General features: G+C 36.5%; 3 protein-coding genes across 4 annotated transcripts; 1 reads left to right on the forward strand and 2 right to left on the reverse strand.

The window, feature by feature from the left end:
- Positions 1 to 1,198: 1,198 nt before the first annotated feature.
- Positions 1,199 to 7,144, reverse strand: LOC108211209 (disease resistance protein At4g27190). Of its 2 annotated transcripts, XM_017382746.2 has the most exons (4): positions 6,944 to 7,144; positions 3,557 to 6,149; positions 3,211 to 3,480; positions 1,199 to 2,591 (listed from the first exon to the last, which is right to left on the reverse strand). In XM_017382746.2, the coding sequence occupies exons 1-4, from the start codon at positions 6,949 to 6,951 to the stop codon at positions 1,470 to 1,472; spliced, it is 3,993 nt and encodes a 1,330-aa protein (XP_017238235.2). In that variant the 5' UTR covers positions 6,952 to 7,144; the 3' UTR covers positions 1,199 to 1,469. The 2 variants fall into 2 exon arrangements, with proteins under 2 accessions (XP_017238235.2, XP_017238234.2); XM_017382745.2 differs by lacking the exon at positions 6,944 to 7,144 and having other exon boundaries at positions 3,557 to 6,894.
- A 1,853-nt stretch (positions 7,145 to 8,997) lies between these two features.
- Positions 8,998 to 14,627, reverse strand: LOC108211208 (probable disease resistance protein At4g27220). The gene is made up of 3 exons (XM_017382742.2): positions 10,761 to 14,627; positions 10,416 to 10,682; positions 8,998 to 10,177 (listed from the first exon to the last, which is right to left on the reverse strand). Exons 1-3 carry the CDS (start codon positions 13,488 to 13,490, stop codon positions 9,122 to 9,124), a joined length of 4,053 nt encoding a protein of 1,350 aa, XP_017238231.1. The 5' UTR covers positions 13,491 to 14,627; the 3' UTR covers positions 8,998 to 9,121.
- A 139-nt stretch (positions 14,628 to 14,766) lies between these two features.
- Positions 14,767 to 15,610, forward strand: LOC108212041 (tubulin beta-2 chain-like). The gene is made up of 2 exons (XM_017383771.1): positions 14,767 to 15,206; positions 15,345 to 15,610. Exons 1-2 carry the CDS (start codon positions 14,774 to 14,776, stop codon positions 15,608 to 15,610), a joined length of 699 nt encoding a protein of 232 aa, XP_017239260.1. The 5' UTR covers positions 14,767 to 14,773.
- Positions 15,611 to 15,712: the final 102 nt, after the last annotated feature.

The raw sequence follows: 15,712 nt of genomic DNA on the forward strand, positions 1-15,712 counted from the left end.
TCAGGAAGATAGTAACCGACTTGAGGAAATCTGTCCAAGCTAGCACTTGACACGGTGGTCAGGAAGATAGTAACCGACTTGAGGAAATCTGTCCAGACTTGAGGAAATTTGTCCAAGCTAGCACTTGACACGGTGGTCAGGAAGATAGTAACCGACTTGAGCTGCTCGAGAGTAACACTATAGCATGTTGAAATTAATACAATGATGTAAACTGTTTACACACACATAGAATACTGCAACTTATGTACGAGAGAGAAAGCTAGATATAGACTACATTATAATGCTTCTATTTACTTAGATAGAGTTAGTATACCATTTGCAAGTTTCAGAAATATGTAGTCGCTGATAGTCTTCCTAGTTTCTAGACATGGTCATTGTTACTGGTACTTAATTTAGTTGATTTTATCTCAAGTGTAAATTCAGTGCCTGGTCTTAATTTCTATTCCGTTACAATGGAAAGCCCACTGCTGGTCTAGTTTGTTGGTTAAGTTTGAGTATCTTTCTATCAACTCTAAGGGTAATATTTCTTCTATTCGTGTACAGTATTTCCTAACTTTTCTCGTGCATACTTTAGCGAAAGAACACACAATCAAATAATCACAAAGAGTTTAAGTGGGATTGTTTGGCTTAGTTTAAAAGAATTTATTTATTATTCAAAATAAAAAGGTGGATTATGATGACAAGTGATTTTGACTTTTTAAGTTATTAAATTAAATGTGTTTGGATAATTATACTTGTAAGTAAATTGAGTATTTGGTAATTTAAATTTATAAATTTAATAAAACTATATTATTATAATACAAGAAACTTTATTAATAAATAAAAGTAATTATACATTAAAAAATTTAAAAATTTCACACTAAAATGCAAATCACTAAAAAACACTCAAAGAAACTAGTATTTTTGGACTCCAATTTCTGACTTGTAAAGTTCAAAATAAGCACTCTTACTTCTTTTGTCAACACAATAAGAAGAAGCAATTTAAAGTGCTAAAAAAACACTTCTCTTAATGGCCAAAAAAGCTCCAATACAGAAGGAGAAGCAGGGTCAGCGGGGTCAGGGTTGTACTCTTAAATTATTCTATTACTACATCAATGTATTGGTTTCAATTTACTAAAAACACACTGCTAACCTTAAGTCTGCAACGAGAAAAATAAACATTCAAGAATCCTAGAAAACCATGACAGAATTACTTAATATTACTCTGTAGATTTCATCTGGAAATAAAGTGAATTGTAGCATGCATAGTTGTTGAACAAAAAAACTAAAATGAGCTTAAAAACAATATGCTAGAGGGTAGAATCAAGATCAAAGATTGACAGCATTCACAACTTTCTGAAAAGTTCATGTATCTTCTGAGTGGGCAGCAATGGGAACCCGTTATGAAAATGAGGTGCAAAGCAGGAGGCCAACTTGGGGGTAACCCATTCCCAAAATTTAATCTAGCCTAGCAGCTCAAATATACTCTCTTAGTCAAGACACCTAGCAGCTCTCGCTTTTACGAGTTCTCTTACATAATCATTCACATATTGAAATGCTTCTTCCATTCCGTCCTGGAATCGATCGTCATTTTTGATCAGGTTTCTTACATTATTGTATTGCAATCCTGGTCCAACTCTATTCCGGTATGCATTTATACTTACGAACGGGGCGCTGGTATCCAAGAAACTGAAATATTCTATCTTATAACAGCCACAGTGATTGAAGTACTGCAGTTTGGGCATATTAAAAATAAAGCTCCTGCTGTAGCTGAAACTCTTGAGGTTTCGCAAAAACATAAATTCAACTGATTTGAGATGAGGAAATGTGATACTCTTACCAAAGGTTCCGTCACCCTCTACCTCTTTAACAATGTGTTCCAATGATTCACAGCTTACTATACACAAATTTTGAATTTGTCTGATTTCTCGAAACACCGAGCATGTGAAAAGAATATGGAGTTCACTGCAACCAAAAATTGTCACATTCCTTAAAGCCGGCATATGACATTCGTAAGTTGCACCATAGAAAACACTTTTAAACTTTGGTAAATCGTAAAGATATATATCAGTGACTCGATTAAGTGTGATAATCTTGTCACTTGTATCCAAAATTTCATCACAAATTGCATCCTCAAAGATGCCATCCAACAGTTCGCAATCACTTACATGTAATTCTTCTAGTTGTTGGAGATTTTTGAAGATAGAACGCGTAAAAAGAGTATCAGATATTCCACATTCACAAATATTCACCCTCTTCAAAATCGGCATATGAAATTCATAATTCGCAACATGGAAAAACCTTTTGACGTTGGGCAAATTATTAAGATCAACTTCTGTAAGATGAGAGAGTGTGATAATCTTGTCACAAATTTGATCACACCTTAAATCCTCAATAATGTTCACTAAAAACTCACAACTGCTTACGCTTAATTTGTTGAGTTGGAATTTCTTGAACACGGAAAAGGTAAAAAGAGTTGTAATTTGACAATTATCAACTATCACCTCCTCCAAATCCGGCATATACAACTCGAAATTTTGATCATCAAAAAAACTTTTGAGATCAGGAATGTCAAGAACAACATTTGACGAGAGTTGAGGAATGAGCGGGTCCTACATAAATCAATGCAACGTCAAATTAAAGTGGCGGGTAGTGCATATGTGCACATACGAATTATTCAAATACTTGTTGAAAATAAAATATGCGTGTAACAGTTAAAAGTAACAAGGGCATCTCCAATGGGGTTGGTCATAATCGTTGGTTAAATTAGACCTATAGGATATTATGTAAAATTTGCTCAATTTGTAAGACATTGTGCTTCAATGGTATTGACTATATTGGTCGGCGATAATTTAAAAATAGAATGTTATTAATATTTTAAATTGTTAAAACAAAATACATCAGTACAATATAGTAATAAATGATATATAATCTTCCTACAGATTTCTTACCGGCCTGTAGAGGTTCGACAAATATAATCATCCGTAAGAGGTTGGCTAAAATTATAGACAAGAGATAGGTACGGTTGGAGTGTGATTTTTTCAAGAGGTTGACTATATTTTCTTATTTTTAGTATTTCAACTCACTTTTTAGTTAAGAGTTTTCTATGGTTAGAGATGCTTAGAGCTTCATTTACATACCAGTTTAGAAGCAAGTTGTAAATTGTAGATAACTATTAAGAAATAATTAAAAAAATATGAAGGTTGAAATTAGGTGATTTAGCAGTATTACCTTGCAAGCATCAGGTTTTAGATTTTGATAACTCCAGAAACTCATCAAATTTGGCAAATCAACTAGCTCTAGATACGTCAACTCAGGGAACAACAGTATGCCACCACTAATTGCTTGTTCATCAACTCTTGTTATTCTCCTCATTTCCTTGCATTCTTTTACTATCATTCCCTTAAGCTGCTTAAGATCACGGGCAACAGAAGATGCGAACATGCTTCTCAAGCTGCCACACCGAATTACGCGTATATGTTCTAAAGAAGGGAATGCAACCTGCAACATATATAAATCAATCAAGTTATTTCAACCATTGTTATTTCCTGATATAAAGAAAAGAAGAAAAACATACCATTCTATCCAAAAGGGCCAGATACTGAGCAGAGGGGTAGTTGGAATTTTCTGCGCAAAAGCTTCTGAGTTTGGGCATATCTTCTATCTCGAGTAATTTTAATTTGGCGAAATTAATGATTTCTCCATCACTTGTGCCTGCATTCATTACAATGGCTTCCATAGAATCACAACTATCTACGTACAGCTCCTGCAGTTGTATCAAAGTTTTTGCAATGTTGTTGCAGAAGAGGTATTTCAAATTAGAGCACCTACGAATGTTCAAAATGGTTAATTTAGCAAACCATGTTGCCGATTGAACACTGTCCTGAATCCCATCCCGTGATATACTTGCTAGATGCCCCATGTTGTCACATTCATCAATATCCAGTATTTTCAAGTCTTTAAATGCTCTTTTGTGATCATTGCAAATGCTACTCACGTTTACATTGCTGCGGGACAAAGTCACTTGTTCAGCACTCACTATCAAATCTTCCCAAGGCTTCCAGTGATTGTCCGCCAACTCAATCGACCTCTTTATTAGAACTTCCCGGTCTTCGTAACAGTGAAAATAGTCATGTGATCTTTCAACCACAAATATATTGTATCTGTCTATATTAAAAGATATATCTGTACCTTGAAAAGTATTGTCCTGATAGAATTCAAAATGTAGACTTGTGAGACGAGTCAATCTACTAATCTCCTTCACTATGAGCTCCATATGATATTCGTCATAGCTATAGATGAAACCACGTGGCACATGTAATTCTTCCAGACTGGATAGACTAGATATGACATTCTCCCTTACCAGTACAGCTCTCTGTTGTCGGATCTCTAGCTTTCGAAGATATTCCAGGTTTGCTACATCCAGCGGCTCAGGGAGATTACACCTATAAAGGCAAAGAGATTCTAGACTTTTGGAAAAAAGTCTAGCATCCGTGCTGCTTATGTCACACTCTAATAAGCTAAGCGTCCCAAGATTACCCAAAGGCTGAAGAGAGAAGTGCTCCGAAGAAATGTCCACATTTTGTAGCATCAGACAACTGAGATTCACAAACATACTGTAGAAGCCACCTGAGAATTGTTGCGGGTGGTTGTTGGATTGTCCCCTCAAGGGATGGAAGTTGCTTTGCAGCCACAAGGTATGCAGGTCTGGGCATACCCGATGCTCGCCAAAATCAACATCATCCGTCTCCACATCTAAACGTAAGAATCTTCGGGTACTATAATTGGCCTTAAAAGGCAAGTACCTTGAGTTGCAGGTTACCTGTAAAAATGCGTATTTTGAATCTGTGAAAGCTATGGATCTTGCTACATCTCTGATAATATCATGAACCTTAGTTTCAGCATTGTCACCAGAGTCGAGCAACAAAGAAGATTTCTTGAGATAATCAACTATAGCAAGTACTCTTGATTCTCCACTGGGTATAAGTTGCGAGCCTGTTGCTAACTGGATCAGCATCTTCATATCGATGCCAGCATCTTCAGGAAACATTGAACAGAGAAAAAGACATGACTTGGCATCAACATTTTGTAGATAATCAATGCTCAGTTTTATACAGGTATATACTTGCGGATCTACATCAGCAATTTCTTCAAATTTGCCTTTCTTAAGTTGATCCTGTGCGTCCTTCCACCAATAGTGAGGCTTGCCTTTTAATGCTTTGCCAACCGCATGAATGAGTAATGGTAATTCACCACACTTATCACAAACTTCTTTCACCAGGGATTCATCCGGTAGAGGATTATTTAAATCAGCAGGACCAACAATCTTCTTGAACATATACAAAGCTTCATCAGGACTTAAGGTTTTGATTTCGACAATATGCTGGCACTTGTTAACTGAGCACACTTCTTTCGTTCGAGATGTGAAGAGGATTTTAGGACCCCCAGAAGAACTAGTGCCATTGCCAAATGGAGTTCCAATGATATCGTCCAAGTGAATGTCCCTCCAGACATCATCTAATATAAGAAGAACCTTATCCCCATTTCTTAAACTGTTTTCCAGCTGAGAAGCTCTTCTTTCCATGACTTCGGACTCCAGTTTGCAATCTAGAAGGCCAGCAATCTGTTCTTGCAACTTTGTTTTGTCCATGTTTTCACTGCCTACATTAACTCGTACCGCCTTGTTGATAATCTTCTTCTTTATGGCCTCTTCCCAAAGCTGTTCCATCATGCGAGTTTTGCCAACTCCGGCCATTCCATAAATGCCGTGAATCAGAGGACCATCTTCGTTCACAAGCGAGTCCCAGAGCTTCTGATAAGTATCTTTTCTGGATTGAAACTCCTCGAATGTGGTACCAGAATTTGGCAAGATTATAACCTCTGGCAGGTATGCAATCCCTCCAGTTAGGTGTTCCTTTACGGAATCGGTGAGTTGAGTCACTGCCTTGGCCTTCTTCACCGCATTCCTACCAATTCGAAAACGGGAGATGGGATTAGGAATGGGCAGACGCTTGATGCAGCTGCATGAAGGTGAAAGCTCTTCAGCAGCACTCTTCTGAATCTCTTGCGCATTGACTTGCCATTCCGATACATAGTCTTTAATTATTTTACCATTTTTCTTTTCTTTCTCAACTTCCCTGGACATGTTGCCCTCCTCGTTTTTAAGCTTCCTAGTTTCCGAATTGAGTTGGTCAACAAGAGTTTTATAACAGAACATATACTTCAAGCCACGAAACACTGCATCAACTGTATATTCAGATACTTTATCCACAAATTTTCCCACGAATGGGATGTCAGCTAGACCAACCATGATTATTGTTTATTTTCCGAAAAAGAGATGAAAATTCAGATCTACTCCAATTGCTAAGACTGCAAAGAATGAATAATTAAGATGGTGGAGATGGTATAATTAGCAGGCTAAGTGATTAGTGAAATCAACATGGGGGAATCTATTTGTTTTGCTGAGGATCAGACAAAATCCGCCATGTATGGTGCTGCAACATGTACTATAATACTTGCACCATTATTTTGATTATGTCAGTTTGAACTCCACTAACATAGGTATTAGTGTTTGAATTGATTCCTAGTACATTTGTTTCTTTCACCTAGTTTTAAAAGCTGTTTTGGACCGCGTGTCACGTGCTTCTCTTTCTCGATTGAACCCATGATCAGAGAAATAAGAAGTGGACAGTGGAGACTTTTCCCTTAAATTTATAACTGAGTTCAAGGTGAATCGAATTTGTCATTCCTAAACCCTCCATTTACAAAAATATCTGAAAAAGGATTCATGAATATTTCATTAATCTTGAGGAGAAGTCGAGGATAGAGTAACAATATATTTGAACAAAACAAGCAAAATATCAAGTATTAGAGCAAACAAACCAGAGTATGGAAATAGAAAAGAGGATTGACAAGTACAAAGCAGTTGTGGTGACATCCTATAATTCATTTAAATATCACTTACTGGATCATAACCGAACCCTATGTTGCACTTTCGATCAGCAAAGCGTACCGGAGCGAAAGCTTCCTTGGATTGATGTGTTGCCGGGTTCATAACGATAACATATGGAGCGGACCAGTTCTTCTTGCAGATCGGCCGCCGCAGCCTTCTTCTTTTTAGGTTTTTCACCCATTCCCCTAGCGTTACGAGCAAAACCGTTAGACTTGCAATATGAAGTACAGTAGGGTTTTAAATCAATCGAAGTAGCCGGGAGCTAACGAAGCAAAATAGAGACCGTTGCGATTTAACGTCATAAGCCGCATAATTTTGAATTATTAATAATATATAAATTATTAAAGTAATTTTTAGAAAACAATGATTTGCGAAGTATTTTTTGATTATGAATACTTTTCATAAAAATTTTGGAAAATTAAATTATTTAGAAAACAATTTATGCGTTTAAGAGCCTATCTGTCTGTCTGGACTTAAAATCCAGATTTTAGTCATTCTGACTTCAAAGTGAAAAACGTCTGTTTATGTAATAAGTCAAGCATCTCTAGCAGATTATCTATACCATGTCCTAAGCTAAAAATTTAAGGAATATGGACAAAAATTCACTCCAGCAGAATCCCAACTCATTCCCTAAATGTTAGGATTCACCTTTCATTCCTCATATAACCCCTAACTCATTCATCATTTGTTTTTTAGTGATTAAATATTCAACTTGCACTTTTTGAACACTCTTTCCCATTTTTTCCTTATTATTTTTTTGTTTAAAAAATTTGAATTTAATACTATAATAATAATAAGGAACACAAATAAAGATCATTGTTGGAGTTTCAATCAATATAAGATCCCTATTTCTTAGAATTTGAATTGTTTATTATATATTTAGGGAACCTAGTTAAGATACTGCCGGAGATACTCTAAGTCAGTTTAAAGGTAGGAACAAGCTACAAACTGACTTAAAACCAATAACTGGTTTGAGATATTTTTTACAGTGACTTAATTTTTTTAAGTTTTTTTTGATAAAATTATTTATTAATCATAAATTACCCATAAATCACTTTTATTTTTATTATTATAATTTTAATAATCCATAAGTCAATAAGTTAAGATTATCCAAACAAACATTCGAAACTTTCAACTTATCACATAAGTCACGTTAAATAATAAATTATAAGTTCAATCACACGGGCTCTATTTAACTTATTTCTAATTCTAAGTTCAGACATTTTTCGGTTTAACCCTGACATAAAATCCCAGACAAAGAGGCTCCTAGCAACTGAATTAGTAATCAATAGTAGTGTTAAAGCATCTCCTCCTGATATGTTTCCTAAATATATAATAAAATATTATATTTTTATAAAATTACTTCATCTTATTGAATGAGAACTCCAACAAAATTCGCTATTTATATATCCTATTATTATTATAACATTGTGAGAGGAAGGAGGGAAAAAGTGGAAAAAAAGAAAGAGGTGAATATTTTATTCATCAAACTAGTATGAGGAATGGTTCTACGATACTTAAAAATGAGGAATGAAGCTGGCCTCATAATTCTTAAAGAATTGACTCTGCTAGAGTGGTGTTTTGTGTCATATCCTCTATTATAACACTATTATAATTGTTTAGGACAGATGTTCTTACCTAATAATAATATAATTATCAGGGTTTTATATTATTTACTTTGAAAATCAATAGTATAAAAATTAAAATTCATATGTTCTTGGTGTGACCTGAACCGTAGATATTTGTAAGAACTTCTTTCAGTATTACTATATGTAAGCAGTTGACACCAGTTTTAGTTGAAAACTTTAACGAATAGACAGATTTAAATACAAAATTAAAAATTATAGGCTATTATAACTTAATATAATTATTTATCATTCTCTCGAAAATATATTCTCTGATCCCTTTTTGTATTCTCAATGACATTATCACATAATTTTATTTTTTTGCAAGGTCCATTATCACATAAATTTATTTTCATTGTAATCAATATTTTTATGTAAAGTTTAGTAATTTTTAATAAGCATACACGAACACAATTTGAAAATTGTTCTAAAGTGAAACATGTATAATTGCTTTTGAAAAATGTATAACCCAAACAACAAGACAAACATATCAAACTTTACAACTCTGTATCACTAGAAATGTGGGCAAATGTTAGCAAAATTCTTGACTACTAGCAAGCAAGAATCAACTAACAGCTCTCGTTTTTGCGCGTTCTCTTACATAATCGTTCACGTCGTGATCAAATACCTCTGTCGCGAACCGGGCTGGATTAACACAAACCAAAGGGGCGCTAGTATCCAGGAAACTGAAATATTCCATATTATCACAGCCATTCTGTGTAAAGTACCGCAGTTTGGGCATATTAAAAATAACATAGCTCCTGCTGTAGCTGAAACTCTTGAGGTTTCGCAAATAGTCAAGTGTAACTGATCTGAGTCGAGGGGATGTGATACTCTTACCATTTATCCCAAAGGTTTCATCACGCCCAACCTCTTTAACAATGTGTTCCAAAGATAGACAGCAACTTGCATATAGTTCTTCAAGTTGTTTGAACTCTCGAAACATAGAGCATGTGCAAAGAAACTGGAGATCATGACAATTAGTAATTTTCACTTTCCTTAAAGCCGGCATATGACACTCGTAAGTTGCACCACAGAGAAGACTTTTACACTTTGGTAATCTCTTGAGAGATACAGTAGAGACTCGATTGAGTGTGATGATCCTGTAACTCGTATCCACAATTTCATCACCAACTGCATCCTCAAAGATGCTATCGAACAGTTCGCAATCACTTATATGCACAATTTCTAGTTGGTGGAGATTTTTGAACATATAGCGCGTAAAAAGAGTACTAGATAATCCACATTCATAAATTCTCAACATCTTCAAAACCGGCATATCAAATTCATAATTCGTAACATGGAAAAACCTTTTCAGGTTGGGCAATCTTCTAAGATAAACTTCTGTGAGTCGAGAGAGTGTGATAATCCGGTCACAAATCTGATCACCCCTTAAATCCTCAACAATGTTCACCAAAAAATCACAATGTGTTACTTTTAATGTTTCGAGTGGGATTTTCCTGAACACAGAGATGGTGAAAAGAGTTGTAATTTGACAACATTGAACTATCACATTCTCTAAAACCGGCATATACGACTTGAAATTTTCATCATCAAAAAAACTTTTGGGATGAGGAGAGTCTAGAACAACATTTGACGAGAGTCGAGGAATGAGCGGGGCCTACATAAATCAATGCAACGTCATTTGGGTAATAATAAAAAATTAAGGTGGCAGGTAGTGCATATATGCCCACATACAAATATTTAAATACTCCTTGAAAATAGAATATGCGTATGCAGTTAAAAGTAAGAAGCTTCATTTACATGCAGTTTAGAAGCAAGTTGTAACTTGTAAGATAACAGTAAAGAAACAATTAAAGAAATATGAAGGTTGAAATTAGGTGATTTAGCAGTATTACCTTGCAAGTATCAGCTTTTCCATTTTGACAACCCCAAAAACTCATCACATTTGGCAAATTATATAGCTCTAGATACGTCAACTCAGGGAACAGTATGCCATCACTGATTGCTTGTTCATCAACCCTAGTTATACTTGTCAGTCCAAAGCATGTTTTTACTATCATTTTCTTAAGCTTCTTAAGATCACGGGCAACAGAAGATGCGAACATGCTTCTCAAGCTGTCACAATTAGATATGGATATATATTCTAAGGCAGGGAATGCAGCCTGCAACATATAGATAATCAATCAAGTTATTTTCAACCATTGTTAATTCCTGGTATAAAGAAAAGAAGAAAAACATACCATTCTATCCAAAAGGGCCAAATTCTGAGCAGAGGGGTTGTTGGAAATTTCTGCGCAAAAGCCTCTGAGTTTGGGCGTACTACTTATCTCGAGTGATTTTAATTCGGAGAAATTTATGATTTCTCCATCACTTGTGCCTTCACTCATTACGATCGCTTCCATAGAATAACAATAATCTACGTACAGCTTCTGCAGTTGTCCCAAAGTTTTTGCAATGTTGTTGCAGAAGAGGTATTTCAAATTAGAACACTTATTAATCTTCAAAATGGTTAGTTTGGAAAAACATGTTGCCGATTGAACACTGTCCTGAATCCCGTCCCGTGATATACTTGCTAGATGCCCCATGTTGTCACATCCATGAATCTTCAGTATTTTCAAGTCTTTAAATGCTCCATTGCGATCACTGCAAATGCTACTCACGTCTACATTGCTGTCCTCCAAAATCACTTGTTCAGCCCTCGCCATCAAACCTTCCCAAGGCTTCGAGTTGCCCTTCAACTTAATCGACCTCGTTAATGGAACTTCCCAGTCTTGGTCAACGCGAGTATACCCATGTAACACTTCACCAACAAATAAATTGTATTTGTCTAGATGAAAAAATAAATCTGTACCTTGAAAAGTATTATCCTGATAGAATGCAAACTGTAGACTTGTGAGACGAGTCAATTTACAAATCTCCTTCACTAGAGGCTCCATATGATATTTGTCATAGCTATGGACGAATCCATGTGACACGTGTAATTCTTCCAGACTGGATAGACTAGATATGACATCCTCCTTTACCAATACAGCTGTCGATCCTCGAATCTCTAGCTTTCGGAGACATTCCAGGTTTGCTACATCCAGCGGCTGTGGGAGCTTACACTTATAAAACCAAAGAGATTCAAGACTTTTGGGAAAAGGTCTAGCATCAGTGTTGCTTATGTCACACTCTAATAAGCTAAGCGTCCCAAGATTACCCAAAGGCTGAAGGGAGAAGTGCTCCGAAGAAAAGTCCACATTTTGTAGCATCAGACAACTGAGATTCACAAACATACTGCAGAAGCCACCTGAGATTTGTTGCGGACGGTTGTTGGATTGTTTCCACCAGGTTTGGTAGTTGCTTTGTAGCCACAAGGTATGGAGGTCTGGGCATACCCGATGCTCGCCAAAATCAACATCACCAGTCTCCACATCTAAACGTAAGAATCTCCGGGTACTATAATTGGCCTTAGAGGGCAAGTACCTTGAGTTGCAGGTTACCTGTAAAAATGCGTATTTTGAATCTGTGAAAGCTATGGATCTTGCCACGTCTCTGATAATATCATGAACCTTTGTTTCATCATTTTCACCAGTGCCTAGTAACAAAGAAGATTTCTTGAGATAATCAAGCATAGCAAGTACTCTTGATTCTCCACTGGGTATAAGTTGCGAGCCTGTTGCTAACTGGATCAGCATCTTCATATTGATGTTAGCATCTTCAGGAAACATGGAACAGAGAAAAAGACATGACTTGGCATCATCATTTTGCAGATAATCAATACTCAGTTTAATACCGGTATATACTTGGGGATCAACACCAGGAATTTCTTCAAATTTGCCTTTCTTAAGTTGATCCTGTGCGTCCTTCCACCAATAGTGAGGCTTGCCTTTTAATGCTTTTCCAACCGCATGAATGAGTAATGGTAATTCACCACACTTATCACAAACTTCTTTCACCAGGGATTCATCCGGTAGAGGATTATTTAAATCAGCAGCACCAACAATCTTTTTGAACATATACAAAGCTTCATCTGGACTTAAGGTTTTGATTTCGACAATATGCTGGCACTTGTTAACCAAGCATACTTCTTGCTCTCGAGATGTGAAGAGGATTTTAGAACCCTTGGAAGAACTACTACCATTGTCAAATGGAGTTCCAATGATATTGTCCAAACGAATGTCCCTCCAAACATCGTCTAATATAAGAAGAATCTTATCCCCATTCCTTAAACTGTTTTCCAGCTGAGAAGCTCTTTTTTCCATAACTTCTGACTCCAATTTGCAATCTAGAAGGCCAGCAATCTGTTCTTGGAACCTTGTTTTGTCCACGTTTTCACTGCCTACGTTAACTCGTACCGCCTTTTTGAAAATCTTCTTCTTTATGGCATCTTCCCAAAACTGTTCCATCATGCGAGTCTTTCCAACTCCGGCCATTCCATAGATGCCGTGAATCAGATGGCCATCTTCGCCAACAAGTGAATCCCAGAGTTTCTGATAAGCATCTTTTCTGGATTGAAACTCCTCGAATGTGGTATCAGAATTTGGCATGATTATAACCTCTGGAAGGTATGCAATCCCTCCAATCAGATGTTCCCTTCCAGAAATGGTGAGTTGAGTTACTGCCTCGGCCTTCTTCACCGCATTCCTACCAATTCGAAAACGGGAGATGGGATTAGGAATGGGCAGATGCTGGATGCAGCTGCATGAAGGTGCAGGCTCTTTATCACCACTCATCTGGATCTTTTCCACATCGGCTTCCCATTTTACTACATAGTGTTCGATTGCCTTCCCATTAGCTTTTTCTTCCCTAACTTTCCTGGACATCTTTTCCTTCTCGATGTTTAGTTTCTCAATTTCAGAATTGAGATTGTTAACAAGAGTTTGATAACAGAACATGTCGTGCAAACCCCGAAACACTGCATCAACTGTATATTCAGATACTTTTTCCACAAACTTTCCCACGATTGGAATGTCTGCTAAACCCACCATGATTATTGCTTGTTTTTCAGAAAGAATAACAATAATGATTATTGGCTAAGACAAGGAAACAAGGAGGCAGTAGCTGAATGAATTCGTGGGGATAGAAGTAAGATGATATTGAGATTTGATGAAATAGTTGCAGCTATAACATGCAATATATATAGTACTACTGGCATTGTTCAAATTATATGCTCATCTAACATTACTTACTGAACATCCAGGAGCATCAAACAAGTCAATGGATTCTTAGCTGCTATAACACATGCAAGTAAACTAATTCCTAGGAGTAGTAATCAGCAATAATGCAAATGTTTAAATTATAGTAAACTCATCTAGTCACATGTTAACAACCTTGCAAAACAAAAAGTCAATGAAGGCTTATTATACATAGATATGCTAATCCAGAATTAGCTACCACTCTACCAGTAACATGCAATTTACGGTACTAGTGGTCTGAACACGATCTTTAGTTCACAGCAACTACCAAGAAGAGATCTAAAAGTCAATAGATGCTCAGATATAACACATGTACGCTAATTCATAGTTACCGATGAATGCAAATGTTTAAAGTATGACACAATTATAATCGGCAATAATGCAGATGTTTCACGTCATGCATGGCATAACCACTTGACGCGATCCAGAGGTCACAATGTACATGGAATCTCTTTCTATCTCAACAAAGTTTGTTGTAAAAAACAATCTGATTTTATTGTAAGAATTGTTAAAAAGAGGAGAAGAAACAAGAAACATAAACGTAAAACCAGAAAGGCAGTACCATTTCACAGCATTCATAGTGTACAGAGAACTTGTATCAAACACATAAAAGGCTACTTGAATCAACATAACCACTTTCTATTGCCTTTCAAAGAATGAACTGCTTCTTGATTAAGAGATGAATCAGAAGTAACATTCTCTCGCTGTGATCGTGGATGTTTGATTTTTGCATAATATTGTTCTCAAACTTTGTTTAGAACATAGGAGTAATTTATGAAGGTCTTACATTCAAAGATCGAAAAAATTATAAAAATACTTTGAAGGGTGTGAAAAGGGGTTAATACTCTAATTGGTCACTCTACTCAACTAAAACTTTCAGTTAAACTATCGAGCCTAAAAAATTTTCAGTCAACTAATTGTACCTTTAAAAACTTTCAAGTAGGTCACTCCGTTAAGTCTCTGTTAAGTTTTTAACGGGTTGATGCTCTATTTCGTAACTGTACTGAACCAAAATTTTCAGTTAGGCTACCGAGTGAAGAAAAAAATCATTTAAACCGCCTCTCCAGCCCCGGAGGATGCTTTGGGAAGAAATGGTGTCTGTCTTGGTCAGTAGGATCATTCCTGGTCTTCACATCCAAGGAGGGCAATGCGGGAACCAGATTGCATCAAAGTTCTGGGAAGTTGTTTGTGATGAGCATGGCATTGACTCTACTGGCCAGTACGTGGGAAATTCTGACCTTCAGCTTGATAGGATTAATGTGTACTACAATGAAGCTAGTGGTGGGAGGTACGTGCCACGGGCAGTGCTCATGGACCTCGAGCCAGGCACCATGGACAGCGTCAAGACAGGTCCGCATGGACAGATTTTCAGGCCTGATAACTTTATCTTCGGACAGTCTGGTGCTGGCAACAATTGGGCTAAGGGGCATTATACTGAGGGTGCTGAGCTTATTGACTCTGTTCTTGATGTTGTTAGGAAGGAAGCTGAAAATTGTGAATGTTTACAAGGTTAGTGATAACTGATCAGCGTGACAAGCTTCAATTTTCTTTAAAATCTTATCATCAATTAGCATTGAGTTAATTTCAAAAAGTCAAATCGAAAAGGTTGGAAAAGGCCATTGTTCTGAGTGTTGATAATAATTTCAGGTTTTCAAGTATGTCATTCTCTTGGAGGTGGCACTGGATCTGGAATGGGAACTTTGCTTATTTCAAAGATAAGGGAAGAATACCCTGACAGAATGATGCTTACTTTCTCTGTGTTCCCCTCTCCTAAGGTTTCCGACACGGTTGTAGAGCCCTACAATGCCACCCTCTCTGTTCATCAGTTGGTAGAGAATGCTGATGAGTGCATGGTCCTTGACAATGAAGCTCTTTACTGCATAAACACAGTATATATATATACACAAGGTTAAAGTTAACACAAACCATTAAAGTCAAAGACATACTTAACGCCGCTGAAATGTTTTCTGTGTTTAATCTCGCGATTGAAAATTTTTAAATACTTTATTATTCAA

This window comes from Daucus carota, chromosome 3 (genome assembly GCF_001625215.2).
Source record: "Daucus carota subsp. sativus chromosome 3, DH1 v3.0, whole genome shotgun sequence".
Lineage (NCBI taxonomy): Eukaryota > Viridiplantae > Streptophyta > Magnoliopsida > Apiales > Apiaceae > Daucus > Daucus carota.

Bases quoted from the DNA above. Each gene is read 5' to 3' on its own strand.
- LOC108212041 (XM_017383771.1), top strand. From the start codon at position 14,774: ATGCTTTGGGAAGAAATGGTGTCTGTCTTGGTCAGTAGGATCATTCCT. The intron at 15,207-15,344 runs GTTAGTGATAAC...TAATAATTTCAG, and splicing joins AAATTGTGAATGTTTACAAG to GTTTTCAAGTATGTCATTCT.
- LOC108211209 (XM_017382745.2), bottom strand. From the start codon at position 6,289: ATGGTTGGTCTAGCTGACATCCCATTCGTGGGAAAATTTGTGGATAAA. The intron at 3,481-3,556 runs GTATGTTTTTCT...TATATGTTGCAG, and splicing joins TGGCCCTTTTGGATAGAATG to GTTGCATTCCCTTCTTTAGA. The intron at 2,592-3,210 runs GTAATACTGCTA...TGATTTATGTAG, and splicing joins TAAAACCTGATGCTTGCAAG to GACCCGCTCATTCCTCAACT.
- LOC108211208 (XM_017382742.2), bottom strand. From the start codon at position 13,490: ATGGTGGGTTTAGCAGACATTCCAATCGTGGGAAAGTTTGTGGAAAAA. The intron at 10,683-10,760 runs GTATGTTTTTCT...TATATGTTGCAG, and splicing joins TGGCCCTTTTGGATAGAATG to GCTGCATTCCCTGCCTTAGA. The intron at 10,178-10,415 runs GTAATACTGCTA...TGATTTATGTAG, and splicing joins GAAAAGCTGATACTTGCAAG to GCCCCGCTCATTCCTCGACT.